At 45.0% G+C, this 19,887-nt stretch overlaps 2 protein-coding genes across 3 annotated transcripts in view; both read left to right on the top strand.

Annotated features, from left to right (window-relative positions):
• The first annotated feature begins 11,316 nt into the window (after positions 1-11,316).
• On the top strand, positions 11,317-11,565 carry LOC111549930 (cytochrome c oxidase subunit NDUFA4). The gene has a single exon (XM_023223117.2). The coding sequence runs from the start codon at positions 11,317-11,319 to the stop codon at positions 11,563-11,565; it is 249 nt and encodes an 82-aa protein (XP_023078885.1).
• A 2,198-nt stretch (positions 11,566-13,763) lies between these two features.
• The window catches only part of NMT2 (N-myristoyltransferase 2), a 61,379-nt gene continuing 55,255 nt past the window's right edge, over positions 13,764-19,887 (top strand). Inside the window, exon 1 of one of the 2 annotated variants that reach the window (XM_023223286.1) lies at positions 13,764-13,985. In XM_023223286.1, the coding sequence (XP_023079054.1) occupies positions 13,876-13,985 (110 nt within the window). In that variant the 5' untranslated portion in view covers positions 13,764-13,875. The remainder of the gene's footprint in view (positions 13,986-19,887) is intronic. The other variant, XM_023223287.2, reaches the window with a different exon arrangement.

Genomic DNA, 19,887 nt, shown 5'->3' on the forward strand with positions numbered 1-19,887 from the left:
GCCTGAGTGTAGTAATTTTACACATCCACCACAGCGGGTACTAAAAATTCACTCCAGTCATAAATCTTCAATCTGTCACCCAGTGCCAAGCCCACACCCACCTTCAGTTCTGGAGTTTCCAATGGCTTATGGGGCCTCCCCATACTCTAGGGCTTCTGGTTCCTCCAGAGTCAAGATGGTTGGGCAAGAGGGATTCATGGAAATGGTATACTTGTTTTTTCCTCTCTTTTTTTTTTTGAGAAAAGGTCTCTTTCATCTAGGCTGGAGTGTAGTGATGCATGGCTCACTGCAGCCTTAACCTCCTGGGCTCAAGCAATCCTCCTGCCTCAGCCTCCTGAGTAGTTGGAACTATCACTGCATGCCACCATGCCCAACTAATATTTTAATTTTTTTTGTAGAGCCAGGGTTTCACCATGTTGCCCAGACTGGTCTTGAACTCCTGGGTGCAAACGATCCACCTACCGCAGCCTACCAAAGTGCTGGAATTACAGGCATGAGCCTCCATACCCAGCCTCTTCTTTAAAATTTAGAGACAGAGCCTTGCTCTGTCACCCCCATTCCCCAGGCTGGAGTGCAGTGGAATGATCATGATTCACTGCAGCCTTCAACTCCTGGCCTCAAGAGATCCTCCTGCCTTAGTTTCCCAAGTAGCTGGAACTACAGGCACATGCCACCATGCCTACTAATTTTTTTTTTTTTTTAATTTTTTTATAGAGACAATGTCTCACTATGTTGCCCTGGCTATTTGAACTCCTGGCCTCCCAAAGTGCTAGGATTATAGGCATGAGCCACTGCACCTGACCAGTATAACTTGTTTTACTGAGTCAGCGCAGATGTAATCTTCTCTGTTATCCATGCCTTGCTGTATGGCAGGCATCCAAATATTGGTTCTCTCATGGAGCTTTTGCACAAGTCTTTGGATGCCGAAAGTTACCTGGCTGAATGTTGTGCTCTGATTTCTAATCTTTTCTGCAAGTCCCTACACCTGGTCATAGACTCTATACTTCTTCTTACTGGACTTCCTCCTGCCTTCTTGGGCAGGATACAAGCAAGACAACTCAAACCCAGCCACCTTTCCTGGTCTCTGCTTGCACCTTGGGACACTCACACAACTCTGATTGCTCCAGCAAGCCTTTCATTCCAAAATTACCCAGGCAAGAAGCAAGGACCAGTCTCTATTTGCTCATCTATTCCCAGGCTTCTGAAGTAATAGATCTGGCTTTCTCAAGAACTCCTTCACTGAGTTCTGCAACAACATGAGAGCCCGTGTGGACCCATGAGTTTCTACATCTTAGCAAGTGTCTAGATCAGGACTAAGATGTCAGTCCTTTCCCTTCTCACCAGCATCCTCAGTCTCTAAGGTTCTCTTGAAGCTCCACACATGTGGCTTCACGGAAAGGAAAGGAGTAGCTCTCACCTTGAACTTGAGTGATTTTCTAATGCCTGGACTTCTATTATTGTAAGATGGGGAGAACGAGAGGGGGTTATTGGTCAATGAACTGGTCCTGCCAGCTCATAGGTGGTCCTTCAAATATGGGGATTTAGCACCTCTTATTCTCAGCTTTAGGGCTGTAGCCTCATTTTAGAGACAACATGAAATGTCCCACTGACATTCAGTTAAACAATGTTGTAATGCGTGTCCTTGCACGTCTATCTTTGTGAGCCTTTGAGAGTATGGCCAAAGGGTGAATTACTCATAGATGTTGCTCAATTGTTTTCCAGAAAGGTTGCACCAGTTTGCTCTTCCAAAACACTGCAGGAGTACATCCATTTCCCGACATTCTCCCCAAGCCCAGCTAGACATTCCTCAACCTGAAACATGGGACAGAGCTCTGGTTGGAAAGACCAACTCACTCGGTCAAAAGGCCAGATGAATGCACCATTCTAGACATTTATAAGTGTCAAATACCAAGCTTTTCTGGAGAGAGGGTGGAGGAAGGAGGGGGAATGGAAGAGAAAAGAGAAGGAAAGGCAAAGGGAAGAGAATAATTATTTTCAGGATCCATTGCCAGCTATTGCGCTTTATCTCAATTGCCTCATGGGGGCCAGGCCCAGTGGCTCATACCTGTAATCCCAGCACTTTGGGAGGCTGAGGTAGGCAGATCACTTGAGGTCAGGAGTTTGAGAATGGCTTGGCCAATATGGTGAAACCCCATCTCTACTAAAAATACAAAAGTTAACTGGACATGGTGGTAGGCTCCTGTAGTCCCAGCTGCTGGGGAGGCTGAGGCAGAAGAATCACTTGAACCTGGAAGGCAGAGGCTGTACTGATCCAAGATCACACCACTGCCCTCTAGCCTGGGGGACAGAGCGAGACTCCATCTCAAAGAAAAAAAAAAAAAAAGAAAATTGCTTTGAATTGCCTCGCGGCCAGGATGAGACGGAGGTAGGAGGTGAAGGTTTGTGCAATTGGGCTCCTAGAAGCGAGCTTGTGCCGTGCTGTTGACTGTGGTGAAACTGAGCCTCTTAATCTTACCTCTAGCGATGCTACTTAGCTGCAGAGGTATTGCTGAGGTATTCCGCAAGCAGCAGAACATTTTCTCTGCACAACACTCTCGTCCACCTGGAGAAAGGCCCTCTATTTATTTATTTATTTATTTATTTATTTATTTATTTATTTATTTATTTAGACAGAGTCTCTGTCACCCAGGCTGGAGTACAGTGGCATGACAGTGGCTCACTGCAACCTCTGCCTCCTGGGTTCAAAAGATTCTCCTGCCTCAGCCTCCCAAGTAGCTGAGATTGCAGGCACCTACCACCACACCTGGCTAATTTTTGTATTTTTAGTAGAGACGGGGTTTCACCATGTTGGCCAGGCTGGTCTCGAACTCCTGACCTCAGGTGATCTGCCCGCCTCGGCCTCCCAAAGTGCTGGGATTACAGGCGTGAGCCACCGTGCCCAAAGAAAGGCCCTCTTTGAACAGAATAGGTGTCTCGAATTAGTCAACATGGGATGTCTGACATCCTCCAAGCCCCTGGGCACCACCCTGACTCCATAATTGCTCATTCACAGTGTTGTATGTCCTCATCCACTGACCAGGTTCCAGTTCTCCAGAAGTCCTTCCTCTCCAAACCAGCAGCAGCAGTATCTGTGAGGGAAATTTGTGTCTATTATTTTTCTTTCTCTCTTTCTTTTCCCCCTTTTAAAACTCAAGTCCCTTAAAAGGGACTGTTAGAACTCAGTGTATTTGGACTTCTCTAGATAGTCAGACGAAACACTATGAAATTCACTGTGTATTCAAGATTAAGAGCCATTAGACTTGGGGGACACTTTTTTTTTTGTCACTGCCTTTGTTAGCAAACGCTGGAACGAGAGTTGACAAGGTCAGGGAAGGCCAAACTCCCATAGATAACAACTCCCCAGATAACAAACATAGGGGCTGCAGATAGGACATGGGGCTGGTAGAGACAGCAAAGTGCTGGCAGTCAGGATCCCAGGGTCTGGATCTGACTCCCCAAAGATGTGTCTGTTTTTATCTTAGGAAAGGAGCATAACTCCCCGCAAGCTTAACAGCATAATTATATGCAATTTAATTACTAAAGGAATATGAAAGTATTTATTGTATTGTTACAGAATATATATAATATACAATAATGTAATATATAATTTATAATATAATTTTTTTGGGGGGGCTGGAGTTTTGCTCTTGTCACCCAGGCTGGAGTGCAATGGCATGATCTTAGCTCACTGTAACCTCTGTCTCCCAGTTTCAAGCAATTCTCCTGCCTCAGCCTCCCAAGTAGCTGGGATTATGGACGTGCACCACCATGCCCAGCTACTTTTTATATTTTTAGTAGAGATGGGATTTTACCATGTTGGCCAGGCTAGTCTTAAACTCCTAAGCTCAGGTGATCTACCTGCCTCAGCCTCCCAAAGGGCTGGGATTACAGGTGTGAGCCACTGCACCTGGCCATAATATAATAATTATATATACTGTACAAAATAATAATCTTATTGGCAAGGAGTTCTTAATAACATCAAAAAGAACACTTCCTTTCCTTTTTTTTTTTTTTGAGACAGAGTCTCGCTCTGTCACCCAGTCTGGAGTCCAGTGGCGCCATCTCGGCTCACTGCAACCTCCGCCTCCTGGGTTCAAGCAATTCTTCTCCCTTAGCCTCCAAATAGCCGGGATTATAGGCGTGCACCACCACACCTGGCTAATTTTTGTATTTTTGGTAGAGATGGGGTTTTACCATCTTGGCCAGGCTGGTCTTGAACTCCTCACCTCGTGATCCACCAGCCTCAGCCTCCCAAAATGCTAGGATTACAGGTGTGAGCCACTGCACCTGGCCTCAAAAAGAACATTTTCTTAGGACACTTTAGACAGTACTGAGCAAGGCTGAATATAGTGGCACATGCCTATAACCCCAGCACTTTGGGAGACCAAGGCTGGAGGATTGTTTGAGGCCAGGAGTCTGTGACCAGCCTGGGCAACATAGCGAGACCCCATGCCTACCAAGAAATGTTTTTGTTTAATTAGCTGCTTACCTGTAGTCCTAGCTACTGGGATGGCTGAGGTGGGAGGATGGCTGAGCAAAATAAGAGAAGCCTGTAGGCTTTAGGGATACACAGACCTGGGCTTGTATTTTGTTTAAGGTATTTGTTTAGTGAGTTTGGATAAATTATTTAACTTCTCTCGGGCTGTTTTCGCCTTGAAAAATGAGAAGAGTAAAGCAATCTTTTCAGACCGTTGTAGGGATTAAAAATCAACAGGTTTAAGGTTTCTGTTATGCAAGATGAATAAGTGCTAAAGATCTGCTGTACAAGATTGTGCTTATACTTAATAATACTGTAATGTGTATGCACTTTAAAATCTAGTAAGAAGCCAGGTGTGGTGGCTTACGCCTGTAATCCCAGCACTCTGGGAGACTGAGATGGGAGGATTGCTTGAGCCCAGGAGTTTGAGACCAGCCTGGGCAACATAGTGAGACCCCCATTTACAAAAAATTAAAAATAAAAAAATTAGCCAGGCATGCTGGTGTGTGCCTGTAGTCCCAGCTACTGGGGAGGTTGAGGTGGGAGGATCACTTGAGCCTGGGAGGTCAAGGCTCCAGTGGGCCATAATCACGCCACTATGTTCCAGACTGGGCAGCAAGTGAGACACTGTCTTAAAAAATAAATTAATTGCCTGGCGCGGTGGCTCACACCTGTAATCCCAGCACTGTAGGAGGCCGAGGCGGGCGGATTACGAGGTCAGGAGATCGAGACCATCCTGGCTAACACAGTGAAACCCCGTCTCTACTAAAGAATATAAAAAATTACCAGGCGTAGCGGCGAGCGCCTATAGTCCCAGCTACTCGGGAGGCTGAGGCAGGAGAATGGCATGAACCCAGGAGGTGGAGGTTGCAGTGAGCCGAGATTGTGCCACTGTACTCCAGCCTGGGCCACAGAGCTAGACTCCGTCTCAAATAAATAAATAAAATTAATTAATTAAAATAATAAATAAGGCCAGGCACAGTGGCTCACATGTGTAATCCCAATATTTTGGGAGGCTGAAGTGGGCAGATCATTTGAGGTTAGGAATTTGAGACCAACATGGCAAAACCCCATCTCCACTAAAAATACAAAAATTAGCTGGGCTTAGTGGTGTGCGCCTGTGATTCAGCTACTTGGGAGGCTGAGGCAGCAGAATCGCTTGAAGCTGGGAGGCAGAGGTTGCAATGAGTCGAGATCCTGCCACTGCACTGCAGCCTGAGCTACAGAGTGAGATTCTGTCTCAAAAATAATAATAATAATAATAATAATAATAACAATAACAACAACAATAGTAATAATAATTAAATAATATATATTAAGAGGATAAAATTTTTAAATAATATGTGTAAAACAGATGTCTAATATACCAGGGGCCTTTATTAAACAGTAGTTATTATTGTTAAAAATGGAAAAACTGGATATAAATATCACTTTTTGTTTGTTTGTTTCACTTATCTTTCAATGAGAGCAATGCCAAGTTTAGCAAGTAAGTCCGATTTTGCAAGGATTTTTTGCTGTGACCTGAGACCAGAGAACTGCCGCTTGTTCCAGATTTTGCAAGTGGCCAGTTTGGCTGTAGATCAGATGGAACTACCCTTCCCAAAATACAGTTTCCCTTCTCCTGGCTTCTAGGGAGAGCTTCCTCCTGGAACTTGGCCCTTTAGGAAGCTGAAACCGGTGAAGTGTGGATTTGCAGCTCAGCACTCCTGAACATTTGTTAACCTGAATTGGTCAAGTTCAGATAAAGGAGTAGTTTATTTTTTCCTTAGTGAGTTTAGGGTTTGCGTGGTTGATTTTTTACATTTTTTTGGATTTTTTCCCTTAGTATTTTATGAGGAAAATTTTCTTTATTTCCTTTAATTTTTAATTTCTGTGAGCACATAGTAGGTACATATATTTATAGGTTACATGAGATATTTTGATGCAGACAACAATGTGTAATAATCACGTCAGCCTAAAAGGGGTGTCCATCTCCTCAAGCATTTATCCTTTATGTTACAATCAAATTATACTCTTTTAGGTTTTTTTAAATGTACAATTATTGACTATAGTCACCCTGTTGTGCTAGTAAATACTAGACCTTATTAATTCCTTCTGACTATATTTTATATCCATTAACCATCCCTTCTTTCCCTCAACTCCCCCCACCCTTCCCAGTCTCTGGTAACCATCCTTCTACTCTCTGTCTCCATGAGTTTAATTGTTTTGATTTTTGGATCCCACAAATAGAGGAGAACACGCGAAGTTTGTCTTTCTGTGCCTGGCATGTTTCACTTAACATAACGACCTCTAGTTCCATCCATGTTATTGCACATGACTGGATCTCATTCTTTTTTACGGCTGAATAGTACTCCATCGTGTATATACATCACATTTTCTTTATCCATTCGTCGGTTGATGGGCACTGAGGTTGCTTCGAAATCTTGGCTATTGTGTTGCAATAAACATGGGAGTGCAGCTATCTCTTTGATATACTGATTTCCTTTCTTTGGGGTATATACTCAGCAGTGGGATTGCTGGATCGTATAGTGGGTCTATTTTTAGTTTTTTGAGGAACTTCCAAACTGTTCTACATAGTGGCTATACTAATTTACATTTCCACCAACGGTGTACAAGTATTCCCTTTTTTCCACATCCTCACCAGCATTTGTTATTGCCTGACTTTTGGATAAAAGCCTTTTTTTTGGGGGGGGTGAGGGGGGGACGTAGTCTCACTCTGTCACCCAGGCTGGAGTGCAGTGATGCGATCTCGGCTCGCTGCAACCTGCACCTCCTGGGTTCAAGTGATTCTCCTGCCACAGCCTCCCTAGTAGCTGGGACTACAGGCATGCACCACCACACCCAGCAAATTTTTTATTTTTATTTTTTGTAGAGGTGAGGTCTCACCACATTGCCCAAGCTGGTCTCAAATGCCTGGGCTCAGGCAATCCTCCTGCCTCAGCCTCCCAATGTGCTGGGATGACAGGTATGAGCCACTGCACCTGGCTTTTTTTTTTGCTTTTTAGTCAGGTTTTCTTCTCTCTGTCACATATTTTGTTTTTGAAGGAGTGTGAACAACCGTGTGCTCACATATAATTCCTGGAAGAAATCTCTGTTTTTAGAAGAAACAACTAAAACTGTATCTCTCCTTCCTATCACTGTACTTTGAGTTTTTATGAAAATCTATGGTAAGGAGAAATTGTGTCTGAATACTTCTGCAACTAGACTAATAAAAGATCCTGAGCCATGTGCAGTGGCTCACACCTATAATTCTGGCACTTTGGGAGGCCAAGGTGGGAGGCCTGCTTGAACCCAGGAGTTTGAGACCAGCCTGAGCAACATAGAGAGACCCTGTCTCTATAAAGTATTAATAATTTTTAAAATTAGCTGGATGTGGTGGTGCGTGCCCGTAGTTCCAGCTGCTCTGGAGGCTGAGGCAGAAGGATCGCTTGAGCACAGGAGGTAGAGACTACATTGAGCCATGATCACGCCACTGCATGCCAGCCTGGGTGACAGAGCGAGACCTGTCTCAAAAAAAAAAAAAAAAATGTCCTGGAGGACATTATGTTAAGTGAAATAAAGGAGGCACAGGAGGATAAATTCTTCATGTTCTTACTCGTGTGGAAGCTAAAAAAATTGATCTCATGAAGGTCAAAGTAGAGCAGTGGTTACTAGTGGCTAGGAAGGAAAGTGGGGAGGGTGACTAGAGAGGTTGGTTAATGGATACAAAATTACAGCTGGATAGGAGGAATAAATTCTAGTGTTCTATAGCACTATAGAGGCATAATAGTTAACAATTTATTGTATATTTTGAAATAGCTAGAAGAGAGGGTTTTGAATGTTTCCAATGCAAAGAAAGGATAAATGTTTGCGGTGATTTTTTTGGCTAATTACTCTGATTTGATCATTACACATTGTATGTATTTATCAAAATATCACACCACAGCCTATAAATTCTATGGGCTATATTATTAGGTGCTCATTAAAAACAACTTTAGGTTGAGGCGGAAAGATCTCTTGAGCCCAGGAGTTTGAGGCTGCAGTAAGCTGGGATTCTGCCACTAAACTCTAGCCTGGGCAACAGGCTAGAGACCCTGTCTCAAAAAAATACGTTTTTAATTTTAAAAAACAGCTAAGGCTGGGTGCCGTGGCTCATGCCTGTAACCAGCCCTTTGGGAGGCTGAGGTGGGCAGATCACTTGAGGTCAGGAGTTTGAGACCAGCCTGGCCAACATGGTAAAGCCCTGCCTCTACCAAAAATTATAAAAATTAGCCAGGTGTGGTGGCACATGCCTGTAGTCCCACTTACTCAGGAGGGTAAAGTGGGACAACTGCTTGAACCTGGGACCAGAGATTGCAGTGAGCTGAGACTGAGTCACTGCACTCCAGCCTGGGTGACAGAGTAAGACCCCATCTCAAATAATAAAAATTAAATTAAAAAACAGCTTTAAAAAGATAATGGGCTGGCAAGCAGGGAAAAAAGGGGTGTCATAGATTTATTCATTCATTCTATAGCTCTTATGAAGGGTCCTCTTTGTTTCAGGCACTGTTTGGGTGATGGAGATACAGAGAGAAGCACATGACGTATGATTCTTCAGGAGCTGCTGGGCTAGTGCCGGGATGATGGCAAACATATAAAACCTCAGCAGGGGAGACAACGCGGGAGCTGTGTCCTTAGTGATGACAGGGAGTAAGGAAAGGGCATTCAAGGGCCTGGTGCCTCCAGAGACAAGGAAGGGAGACCGGGGCATATGGAGGGCCTGGAGAGGCTCAGGTCGGAGCTAAGACCAGAGGTACGGTGAGGCTATGGTGTGGAAGGCCTTGAACACCAACCTAGGGTGATTTGACTTGATGTAGAAGGCAACTGGGAACCACGTCGTTTCTAAGTCAGGGGATGAACATGCTCTGATTGCTATGGAAGAATTTTCCAAGCAGTGCTATTGAAAAGAGCGGTAGAGCTTGGATGCAGGGAGACACAGCATCTGGAGGCTGCTGCAGCCCTTGGCGTGTATACGGCTGGCGCTCACCTCTGCCCTGCCTTTGTTTCCTCCGACCTTTCCTGATTTTCCTCTATCTCTTTCCTCTTCTTTACCTACTGCCCTCACTTTCTTCACCAGTTACTTTCTCCTCCATCCTTTCTTCCAGAAAGGGACAGAAGTTCTAATCGTGGACAGACTAGAACAGATCCTTTTGCCTCCTTTAGTATTTCTACTTCGAGTAAAAATGTCCAGTGAGACAGTGTACTTCCGGAGCATATTATCCTTATCAATCAAAGAACTAATGAACTTTGGCAATAAACTATCCAGTGATGTACTTGTGGGGAAAGCCTGAACACATTTAAGGAGTTTGGCGAGCAGTGCAGTTCCAAGGTGACCCTATTTACAGAATGGAGGCACCTTGCAGCTCCTAAATGAACACATACTTCTAATCTGCTGTGGCATCATTCCAGTTCCTCTAGAATTTTCCTTGGCATCACCTGCAAGTCCCAACTTGTCCTATGGGGACAAGACACAGACTCACTAACTGTGAAATTCTGAAAGGCAGCTGATCTGCAATACTCACTGTGGCACCAACCTGCTGGTTTGAACAAGTATGAAAACCTTTTAGCAGAATACCAAGCAACAGGAGGTGAAAATTACCCTCACAGTGACCACGAGAAAAGCTTCTCCAATGCGCAGTTGCAAAAGGTGCAGGGTAGTTATAGGGTTCCTCAAAAATTAAAAAGAAATGGAGTCACTTAAAAAATAAAATAAAATCCAGCCAAACACGACTCTAAAGCAAACTAGCTAGCAAGAATAGCCAGTGTATCCCAAAAGCAAGGAGCTTTGCTTTTGTGAACCCAGAATAGAAAGTACAAACTAATGGTTTGGCATGAGTCTTTTTCAGACATACCCAGGTATACAGATAGTGATCGTGATAGTAATAAAATGAGGATCTTTAAGGATTTCTTTCCTTTTTTTTTTTTGAGACAGTCTTTCTCTGTCGCCCAGGCTGGAGTGCAGTAGTGCGATCTCGGCTTACTGTAAGCTCCGCCTCCTGGGTTCACGCCATTCTCCTACCTCAGCCTCCCGAGTAGCTGGGACTACAGGTGGCCACCACCACTCCCGGCTAATTTTTTGTATCTTTGGTAGAGACAGGTTGTCACCATGTTAGCCAGGATGGTGTCGATCTCCTGACCTCGTGATCCACCTGCCTCAGCCTCCCAAAGTGCTGGGATTACAGGCGTGAGCCACTATGCCGGGCCTAAGGATTTCTTTTGGTCTTTGTTTTTCTGTATGTTGATTAGTTATTACTGCATAATAAAACACTCTAGGCTGGGCGCGGTGGCTCATGCCTGTAATCCCAGCACTTTGGGAGGCCAAGGAGGGTGGATCACTTGAGGTCAGGAGTTCAAGACCAGGCTGGCCAATAAAGTGAAACCCCATCTCTACTAAAAATACAAAAATTAGCTGGCGTGGTGGTGGGCACCTGTAATCCCAGCTACTCGGGGGGCTGAGGCAGGAGAATCGCTTGAACCTGGGAAGCAGAGGTTGCAGTGAGCCAAGATCGTGCCATGGCACTCCAGCCTGGGCAACAAGAGTGAAACTCTGTCTCAAACAAAAACAAACAAACAAAAAACATGGTTAGAATAGTACATTTTATGTTGTATGTATTTTACCAAAATTAAAAATGAAGTCAAAATAGTTTAAATAAAACAAGACCAATTATACAACTACAGTCTTACATCTGTAGTAGGAGTGGGCCAAGCAGAATAGAAAATTCCCAAAGGCCTTTTAAAATACACTGGCGAGATACTACTTAGCCAGGGCCTGGTGGCTAGGCTGGTTCTCTCCTTTCCAATTGGAGGTCTCTGCCGCTAACATGCTCCACCAGATCATCGGTCAGGCTGAGAAGCATCCAAGCTTGATCCCCCTCTTAGTATTTATTGGAGCTGGAGGTACTGGAGCAGGACTGTATCTCTTGCATCTGGCATTGTTCAATCCAGATGTTAGTTGGGACAGAAAGAATCACCCAGATCCCTGGAACAAACTGGGTCCCGATGATCAATACAAGTTCTACTCAGTGAATGTGGATCATAGCAAACTGAAGAAAGAAGGTCCACATTTCTAAATGAAATGTTTCACTATAAAGCTGCTTTAGACCAAAGGTCTTCCAGAATCCATCCGCACAATTTTCCACTTCACTAGGAAATATTGCTCCTCTAAATGAATGAAATCATGTTGATGTAACCTATTGGAGATTACACTGATTAATAAATAACTGAAACTTGAAAAAATAATACACTGGAAGTCATTCTACAGTGCTTCCATCCACCAAATAAACTTTAGATATAAGACGCTGGAAGATGCCACTTGGTTCCAGTTCTCCAAACTCTGGAATTAAGCCAGGGAAAGAAGTAAAAATGTTTAGAAACATAGTGTTTCTATACAGGACAGTAGGATTTAGGAAGGTCCAGGGTCATCTGTAGTCTTTTCCCTCCTTCCAAAGATTAATGCTGTAAAACATTTGTATTAAATAATACTTCAATCCAGTACTGTACCGACGTCTGGACCAACTTCTTTCCGTTCTGGGGAACAGATGTTCCCTGTTTATCATTGTTTTCTAGTGTTTCATTGGTTTTTGATGCCCTCATTTTATTTCTCCAGGATTATTTGTTTTCTTATTCTTTTTTAGAGAAGTTCTTAGTCAAAACTTCTTGAAAATTCAAATAAATATGTTTGCTGAGTTTCCTTTGCCTTAAGTTTTAAAAACTCTTTTAGAGAACCCCTCTGGCAGGTTAGAGTGGCTGATCTGATTGATAAGCTTGCTGCTGGCCAGTTTCCTGTTGGTTACCCGACCGTGCTATGGGTTCTCCAACAACCCGTGTTCATAGAGATGAGCTGCAGGAGCCTCACTCATATGTATTTGCTTTTATCCTAAAGTTTCACAGAGGTGACGTATGACATTCTGCCTCACAAAGAGTTGCAATTGTTAAAGGCAATATTGTATTTCCTTTTATGTTTTGGTCCCATTTGCCCTTCTTACAGAATTTTAGTTACGTCAACGCCAAACAGCTGATGGACTTTGAAATCGCTCTGCAATTTTCATCTTTTGATACTTCTAGCTCATTGCGTTTTAAAAACTTAGTCTCCCTTGGGGAAAAAAGCCATAGAATGCTCCTAGCATCTTCTGCAAATAAAGGGCCCACACCAAAAAATTCAGGCTCTTTAAAGTCTCATTTTCCTCACTGAGCGGGTTCTGACGACTATCTTTGCAAAACCACCGCAGAGACTTCTGGTGGCCTGGCAGCACCTTTGAACAAGATCATCTCAGCAAAGCAAAGGACAGGGCTGCTCTGTACAGAATGCAATAGCAAATAAAAAAGGCTGAACTTCATCGGCCTTCTATTTGGCAATACTACAGAGTGCCTCCCTTCCCTCTTCTGAGAGAGAGGACGATTTCAGCGCAGAGGGCCGTGCGCGTTCGCTTGGAAATCTAGGTCATAACCTTGACTTTGGGAAGGCCAGGGTGGCCTACCTGAAACTGTCCAATCCCCCAGCATCGGGGACACGTCCCCATGTCCCTCAAGATGTCTGTTCTGGTCTGAGCCGTCCGTAGTGTCCAGGAAAAGCACGGGTAGCTCAAGAATTTCTCTGTCAAGAGTTTTAGTGCTGCAAGCCTGGTTGGGACAGGGCGGTGGGAGGGTTTGAAATTCTGTTTTGACTTTGAATTTGATTTTATAATGTATTAGATGGATAGATGCGAAATGGATTGTTAACATGTATGTGGAGGGGCGGGAAGAGCTTCTGGAAAGCCTCAGCCCTGAGTGCCTACTCCTGAGTGGGAAAAACCCCTGCACGGGTTGGGAGCGCTCCCTAAGTCGTCCGGAAGTAAAATCGCGTGGCCTATGTTCCAAAAATGCCGCCACTCAGGATGTCAAGTCTGCAGGTTTGCAGCCTTGAGAGCCCAGCCCCAGGCAGAGGGACCGCGCAGGCCTGGATATACAGGACTCGCCCTGCGCAGGGCTGGCCATGCTGGGCAGGGTTGGAGCTGAAGGGGCGGGGCGGGGTAGGGCGGGGCAAGCTGGGAGGGGCGGGGCGGGGTTAGAGGGCGGGATTGAGGCCAGCCGGGCGGGGAGAGGCGGGGCTGGAGGGGAGGGGCCTCAGGGGGAGGCGGGGGTAGAGAGCGGGATTGAAGTCGGCAGGACGGGGGGGGGCGGGGCTTGAGGGGGGGGACGAAGAGGTGGGCGGGGTTCAAGAGCGGGATTGAAGCCGGTGGGGTGGGGCGGGGCGGGGCGGGCGGGGCCGGCGGGGCGGGGCGCAGCGCCAGGGCTCCGACTCCAAGCAGTACGGCGGGCGGCACTAGAGGGAGCTGCGGCCGCGCCCGCCCCGCCGCGCCGGCCCGGCCCCGAGCGCCGCCTCCCCAGCCAGCGCCGCCGCGATGGCGGAGGACAGCGAGTCTGCGGCCAGCCAGCAGAGCCTGGACCTGGACGACCAGGACACGTGCGGGATAGACGGAGACAATGAGGAGGAGATGGAGCACGCCAAAGGGTAGGGGCGGCGCGCGGGCGCACCAGGAGCTACAGGGCGGGGACCGCGCGCGCCAGGGTCTCTCGCTCGGGGGCTGGCTCCCAGGAATGGGGGCTCTTCGGCCGCTCCGCCCCGCGATGGCTTCTCCGCGGCGCGGAGCCCATGGTGAGGTCCGGGGCGCACGGCTCGCGGGAGAGGACAGTGCGCAGGGAGGCGAGGCCCGGGGTGGGCGGGGAGGCTGGGGCCCGGGCGGGGACCGGCGACGCTACTGTCACCTGCGGTGCGCCACCGGCCGGCCTCGCCCATCCCCGCCGGCGGCCTGGCCCAGGAGGCGCGTGTTGCCCTCGCCCGCGGGTGGCTCCGGTGGGCGCCGAGGAGAGGCGCGACACCCTGCCCTTTGCGACGCCCTGCCCTTTGTGACGGCCGTAGCCTGGGGTAGGAGGTCGCCCTCCTCTGCCCCCTGCCATCCTTGTTAAGTCCCTTCAGACCCCCTCTCCACGGCCGCCACCCAAAAAGAATGGGCAAAGACGTGGGTGGAGCGGCATGGAGTTGCCCCTGGTGGTGTTGGGGCTGCCGGCGGCGAACTGCGCAAAGTTCTGGCTCCGAGGGGGTCCCGGGCCCGGCCCCTGCTGGGGATACTGGGCTTTGCACCGCCTCGCGTGTCCCTAGAGCTTTTCAGAGCAGGGCCGATCCCCTGAGCCGGGCTCTCGCTGACCTGGCCGCATCCGGTTTGCAAAGCTAGCATTTGATCTCCAAAACTCGATGCCCCAAGCATTTTCACACTTGATCGGGTTTCTTAATCCTTTGCCTTTGCCCCCGAACCCTATAGACTTGATTTGCTCTTCTGTTGGAGAAAAGGATTGCTTCAGGTGAAGGCCGGTGTTGATGCTCTCTTTTTAGAGGCAGTGGGTCATTTTACATAAAAACTGGTGTCCTTTTAAAGTGCTGTTTGCATTACCCTTTTACCCTATTGGATTCAAACTATGCGCTGGCACAGAGCGTTCTTGCTATACCCTTAGAAGTGAGATTTTTTCGAACCATGGTAAGTGATGGAGAAGTGGGTCAGCTTAAAAAACATGATAGGGAGGCCTGAGTCACAGATGCTTTACTCAGTTCATAGAGAGATTCTTGAAATGATTGATCATTGAAAGTGTAAATCATTTGCATTCTACTTGTTTACTTTAAGATTTATTAAAGAAAGGGACTTTTTACTGACCTCTAATTCATTATAAAATATTAACAAGAAATCAAGGAAAAGAAAAGCCGACTATGTGCATCTCCCATTTGCAAGTTGTTTTTATTTTTGCCGTGAATACTTCAGTGGCGGCTGCAAGTATCGAATGTTCGAGTCTAGAATATTTTTTTTTTTTAAAGAGAGGAAAGGAAATTGCGCAGAAATCTGAACCTGAACTCTGTTTATGCAGGGATAGAAACGTGCTTGTGATGGATAGCTAAATACAAATAAGTTTTTGAAACGGTAGTTCTAGTGCCAGAAATGGGCCCAGGTGCAGATGCAAGCTGACGGATTAACCTAAGTACCTGTATTGTCTTTCTGGAGAAACCCTGGATTTTTATCTTCTCTGCTGTAATTCCTGTTTATTGTTCCTCCTTTGATTGATACTCTGGGTTGGGGGCTTGATTAGGACGTCTTTGCCTACACTGTTGAGAATGTCCCTGGTACAAAGAATTCCTCATCTGTGTGCCCATTGATCTGAGCCTGTCCCCTGACACCTTTCAAGCAGCTAAAGTTCCCAGAGTAGCACCCAGAGGCGTCTCTGCTGCCTTCAGAAGTTTTCAGTTTTGTATATCAGCACATTCATTATATATTAGAAAGTTTATCAAAATTTAGAGATGCCCCGTGTACTGAAATGTTTAAACCAAGAGCAGATACCATGTTAATAGCTTCTAGTGGGAAAAGATTAACATAATGGATGTATTGTACTCTATTTAAATGTAAGGAGATTAGGAAAACTCCAAATGACTGTTCTCCTTGGATTGCCTGTTTGGATTTGAATTTAGACAATGTGTGCCAAATTTGGGGGAGTAAATGTGTTTTATTTGGCTCATGTACTGATGATATCGCAGTAGAAACCTAGGTTTTCTTTAAGTAGCTCAAGTTTGTAAATGTTAAAATTTGAAAGACTCTTTTTCTATCCTTGGCCTCTTCATTGCCATCAGTTTAAATAAATAACAAATAATGAGCCTTTGGATGAATCAGTAAGAACATGTTTCACCTTTTAAAGGCAGTTTGTCAATTTGAGGCCACCAGGCAGCGGCCAGTGCAGAGCGGTAATTTACTGAATAGTACCCTTGTGGCCTGAAAGAATTCATTTACCCCACCACTCAGTATAGTGTATTTACTCGTCGTTTTAGACATACTAAATTGAAGCTAGAGCCTCAAATAAAAGGAAAATACCCAATTAGAGTCTTGTTGTGCTCCAAAATGTAAGTATGTAAATATGTAAAACTGCATATGCTTTTATTTTATTTTCATGGAATTTTCTTCGTGGACTAAACAGGGTATTTCATTTTATAAATAATGCTAAGAGTCCATGAATGAAATATCAGATGTTTTATGTTTAATTAAAAGCAATGGTGTAACTGTTATAAAATACTTGTCTCACTCTCTTTATGTCTTGTTTTTCATGGAAAATGTACTCTTTTTTTTTTTTTTTGACGGAGTCTTGCTGTGTCACCCAGACTGGAGTGGTGCAATCTCGGCTCACTACAACCTCCGCCTCCTGGATTCAAGCAATTCTCCTGTCTCAGCCTCCTAAGTAGCTGGGATTACAGGCACGTGCCACCATGCCCAGCTAATTTTTGTATTTTTAGTAGAGATGGGGTTTCACCATGTTGGTCAGGCTGGTCTGGAACTTCTGACCTCAGGTGATCTGCCTGCCTTGGCCTCTCGAAGTGCTGGGATTACAGGTGTGAGCCAGTGTAAAGAGTTAAATGTACTCTTTAACTTTTTGGTTCACCCAAGCATGAAAGTGGCAAACCACTATGAAAATTTCATGAATTACAAAGAACATGGGGGAAGGAGGGATTGTCAGTTTTAATGAGACTATATTCAGACAAGTATAATTTTATTATTTTCAAACAATATGCGGCAATTAGAATCAGGCTAATAGAGGATTGCCTAAAGAGATCTTTATATAACTTGCTTTAACACATGATTGCAATTAGAATTAGGGAGTAGGTCTTTATACAGAGCTTGAAGGAGCCTTGAAAGACTTTCTACATAGATAAAAATTAGCCTCAGTCCAGCTATATGAATTATTAGAAATAGTCCAGATTACTGAAGATTTCTGTTCTGCTGTGGGTGGCAGTGGTACAAAAGAGGTGACGTGGAGGATGATTTTTTTTTTTTGAGATGCAGTTTTGCTCTTGTCGCCCAGGCTGGAGTGCAATGGTGCAATCTTGGTGCACTGCAACCTCCACCTCCCGGGTTCAAGCAATTCTCCTGCCTCAGCCTCCCGAGTAGCTGGGATTACAGGCGTGCATCACCACACCCAGCTCATTTTGTGTTTTTAGTAGAGATGGGGTTTTACCATGTTGGTCAGGCTGTTCTCAAACTCCTGACCTCAGGTTATCCCCCAGCCTCGGCCTCCCAAAGTGCTGAGATTACAGGCATGCGCCACCACACCCAGCTAATTTTGTATTTTTAGTAGAGATGGGTTTTTACCATGTTGGTCAGGCTGGTCTTGAACTCCTGACCTCAGGTGATGCCCCTGCCTTGGCCTCCCGAAGTGCTGGGATTACAGGCCATGGCACCTGTCCTGGAGGATGAATTTCCTGGGAGCTTTCAGGGTTGGATCTGAGGTTAAGATGCTCAAGGATCTTTAATACTTCCCTCATTTTGCTGTGTTCTTGCCTTCTGTTACTTTCTTCTGAAGGGCTTTGGGGACATTGAGGACAGGGCAAATTGTTGAAGAATCGTTTGGAACCCACTGTCATCTTCTTGCTGTCCTTTTGATGTTGGGCTTCTCCGTTTATGAAATACATTTGGTATTGATCATGATCTCTTACTGAGCTAATGTTATTGTCCATTGTTGGAGATGGAGTCAAATAAAATTCGTGTTGAACTTTGGTAACAAAACCAAATCCCTCCCCTTGCTTTACCAACATTGACTTACAGAGTGCATATACGTCCTGGAAAAATAGATGTTTCTCATAGCTTTCCATTAAGAGAGCTTTTCCCTCAATATTCACTGGAAGCAGCTACTAAGAAGATTTATATAGGAACCAAAATAAACATAGATATGTATTTGCCTTTGTTGTCAGATACATGACTAAATTAGTCCTTGAGGTAGACATGAAATAGTTTTAGTATTTAAGGGTTAATATGTTTTTTGTTTTTTGTTTTTTTTGGAGACAGAGTCTCGCTCTGTCGCCCAGGCTGGAGTGCAGTGGCCGGATCTCAGCTCACTGCAAGCTCCGCCTCCCGGGTTCACGCCATTCTCCGGCCTCAGCCTCCCGAGTAGCTGGGACTACAGGCGCCTGCCACCTCGCCCGGCTAGTTTTTTGTATTTTTTAGTAGAGACGGGGTTTCACCGTGTTAGCCAGGATGGTCTTGATCTCCTGACCTCGTGATCCGCCCGTCTCGGCCTCCCAAAGTGCTGGGATTACAGGCTTGAGCCACCGCGCCCGGCCAATATGTTTTTAAGAGTTCTTTTTCTTAGAAAGATTGAAGACCTGGTATTGGACAAAGATGAAAACTTTGGAATTCTTTTAACAAAGAACATAACCTATCTTCTACCATCCCCAATTTAGGGGGGTTAAAAAAAAAGGAAGTTCTTCTTTGGGTACTATGTTGTTGTATCTGACTTTATCTGTCTATTGTTGAAATTGAGTTGGGAACTTCCCCTTTGTCAGCTGTGTGGTATCAGTGGGAAAACGCAGAAACATATTATGACTTGCAATAGGTTTTTCTTATGGAAAATTTAGGGATAACTCAAAGCTGCCCTTTCTGAAATTTGATCTGTTGTCAACTGTATAAATATAAATGGAAAAATGGATTAGCAACAGTCTTCGCCTGAGGAACTTCCTCAAATCAAGAACTGCAGTTTGAAATAGTCAAGTATCTGCTAAGACTTGCATCTGAATGGGTGATGTCACCCTTTGGCCCAGAACAAACTTTTTCCAGGGTTGTCTAAATATAGGACACATACTTTGCCATCTTTGTTTATTAGCACAAATGTACGCTATACGTCTATACTAGTTAAAATCACTTTATTTTAACAGAACCAAGTACTACTCCAAGTTCAAGAAATTGTTTTATTTGAAAACATGTTAATGACTTTTTAAAAATATGCTTATTCAAAAATCAAACGATAGGGCCAGGTGTGGTGGCTCATGCCTGTCATCCCAGTTCTTTGGGAAGCCAAGGCGGAGGATCACTTGAGGCCAAGAGTTCGAGATCAACCTGGGCAACATAGCAAGACCCTATCTCTACAAACTAAAAAATGAGCTAGACATGGTGGTGCATGCGTGTAGTTCCAGCTACATGGGAGGCTGAGATGGGAGAATTGCTTCAGCCCAGAGAGCTGTGATCGCACTACTGTATTCCAGCCTGGGCAACAGGATGAGACTCTGTCTAAAAATATACATATATATATATATATGTCTTACACATATATATTTATATATATCACATATATAGATATCAAATATATAAATATATAAATATCAAATATATAGAGGTATATAAATATCAAATAGCAATATATCAAATGCATAGAAATATATAAATCAAATATATATATATATATAAACAAAATACATAACGTAGAGTGAAAGCCCCTGGTCACCTTATTTCCCAGAGAGGTCACCACCGACAGTTTAATGAACTCAGTTTTTAATATGTGTGTGTGTTCAGCATCACTGGGATCTTACCGTACCTGGTGCATTTGTTACCGTGTAT

Source organism: Piliocolobus tephrosceles, chromosome 9 (genome assembly GCF_002776525.5).
Source record: "Piliocolobus tephrosceles isolate RC106 chromosome 9, ASM277652v3, whole genome shotgun sequence".
NCBI lineage: Eukaryota > Metazoa > Chordata > Mammalia > Primates > Cercopithecidae > Piliocolobus > Piliocolobus tephrosceles.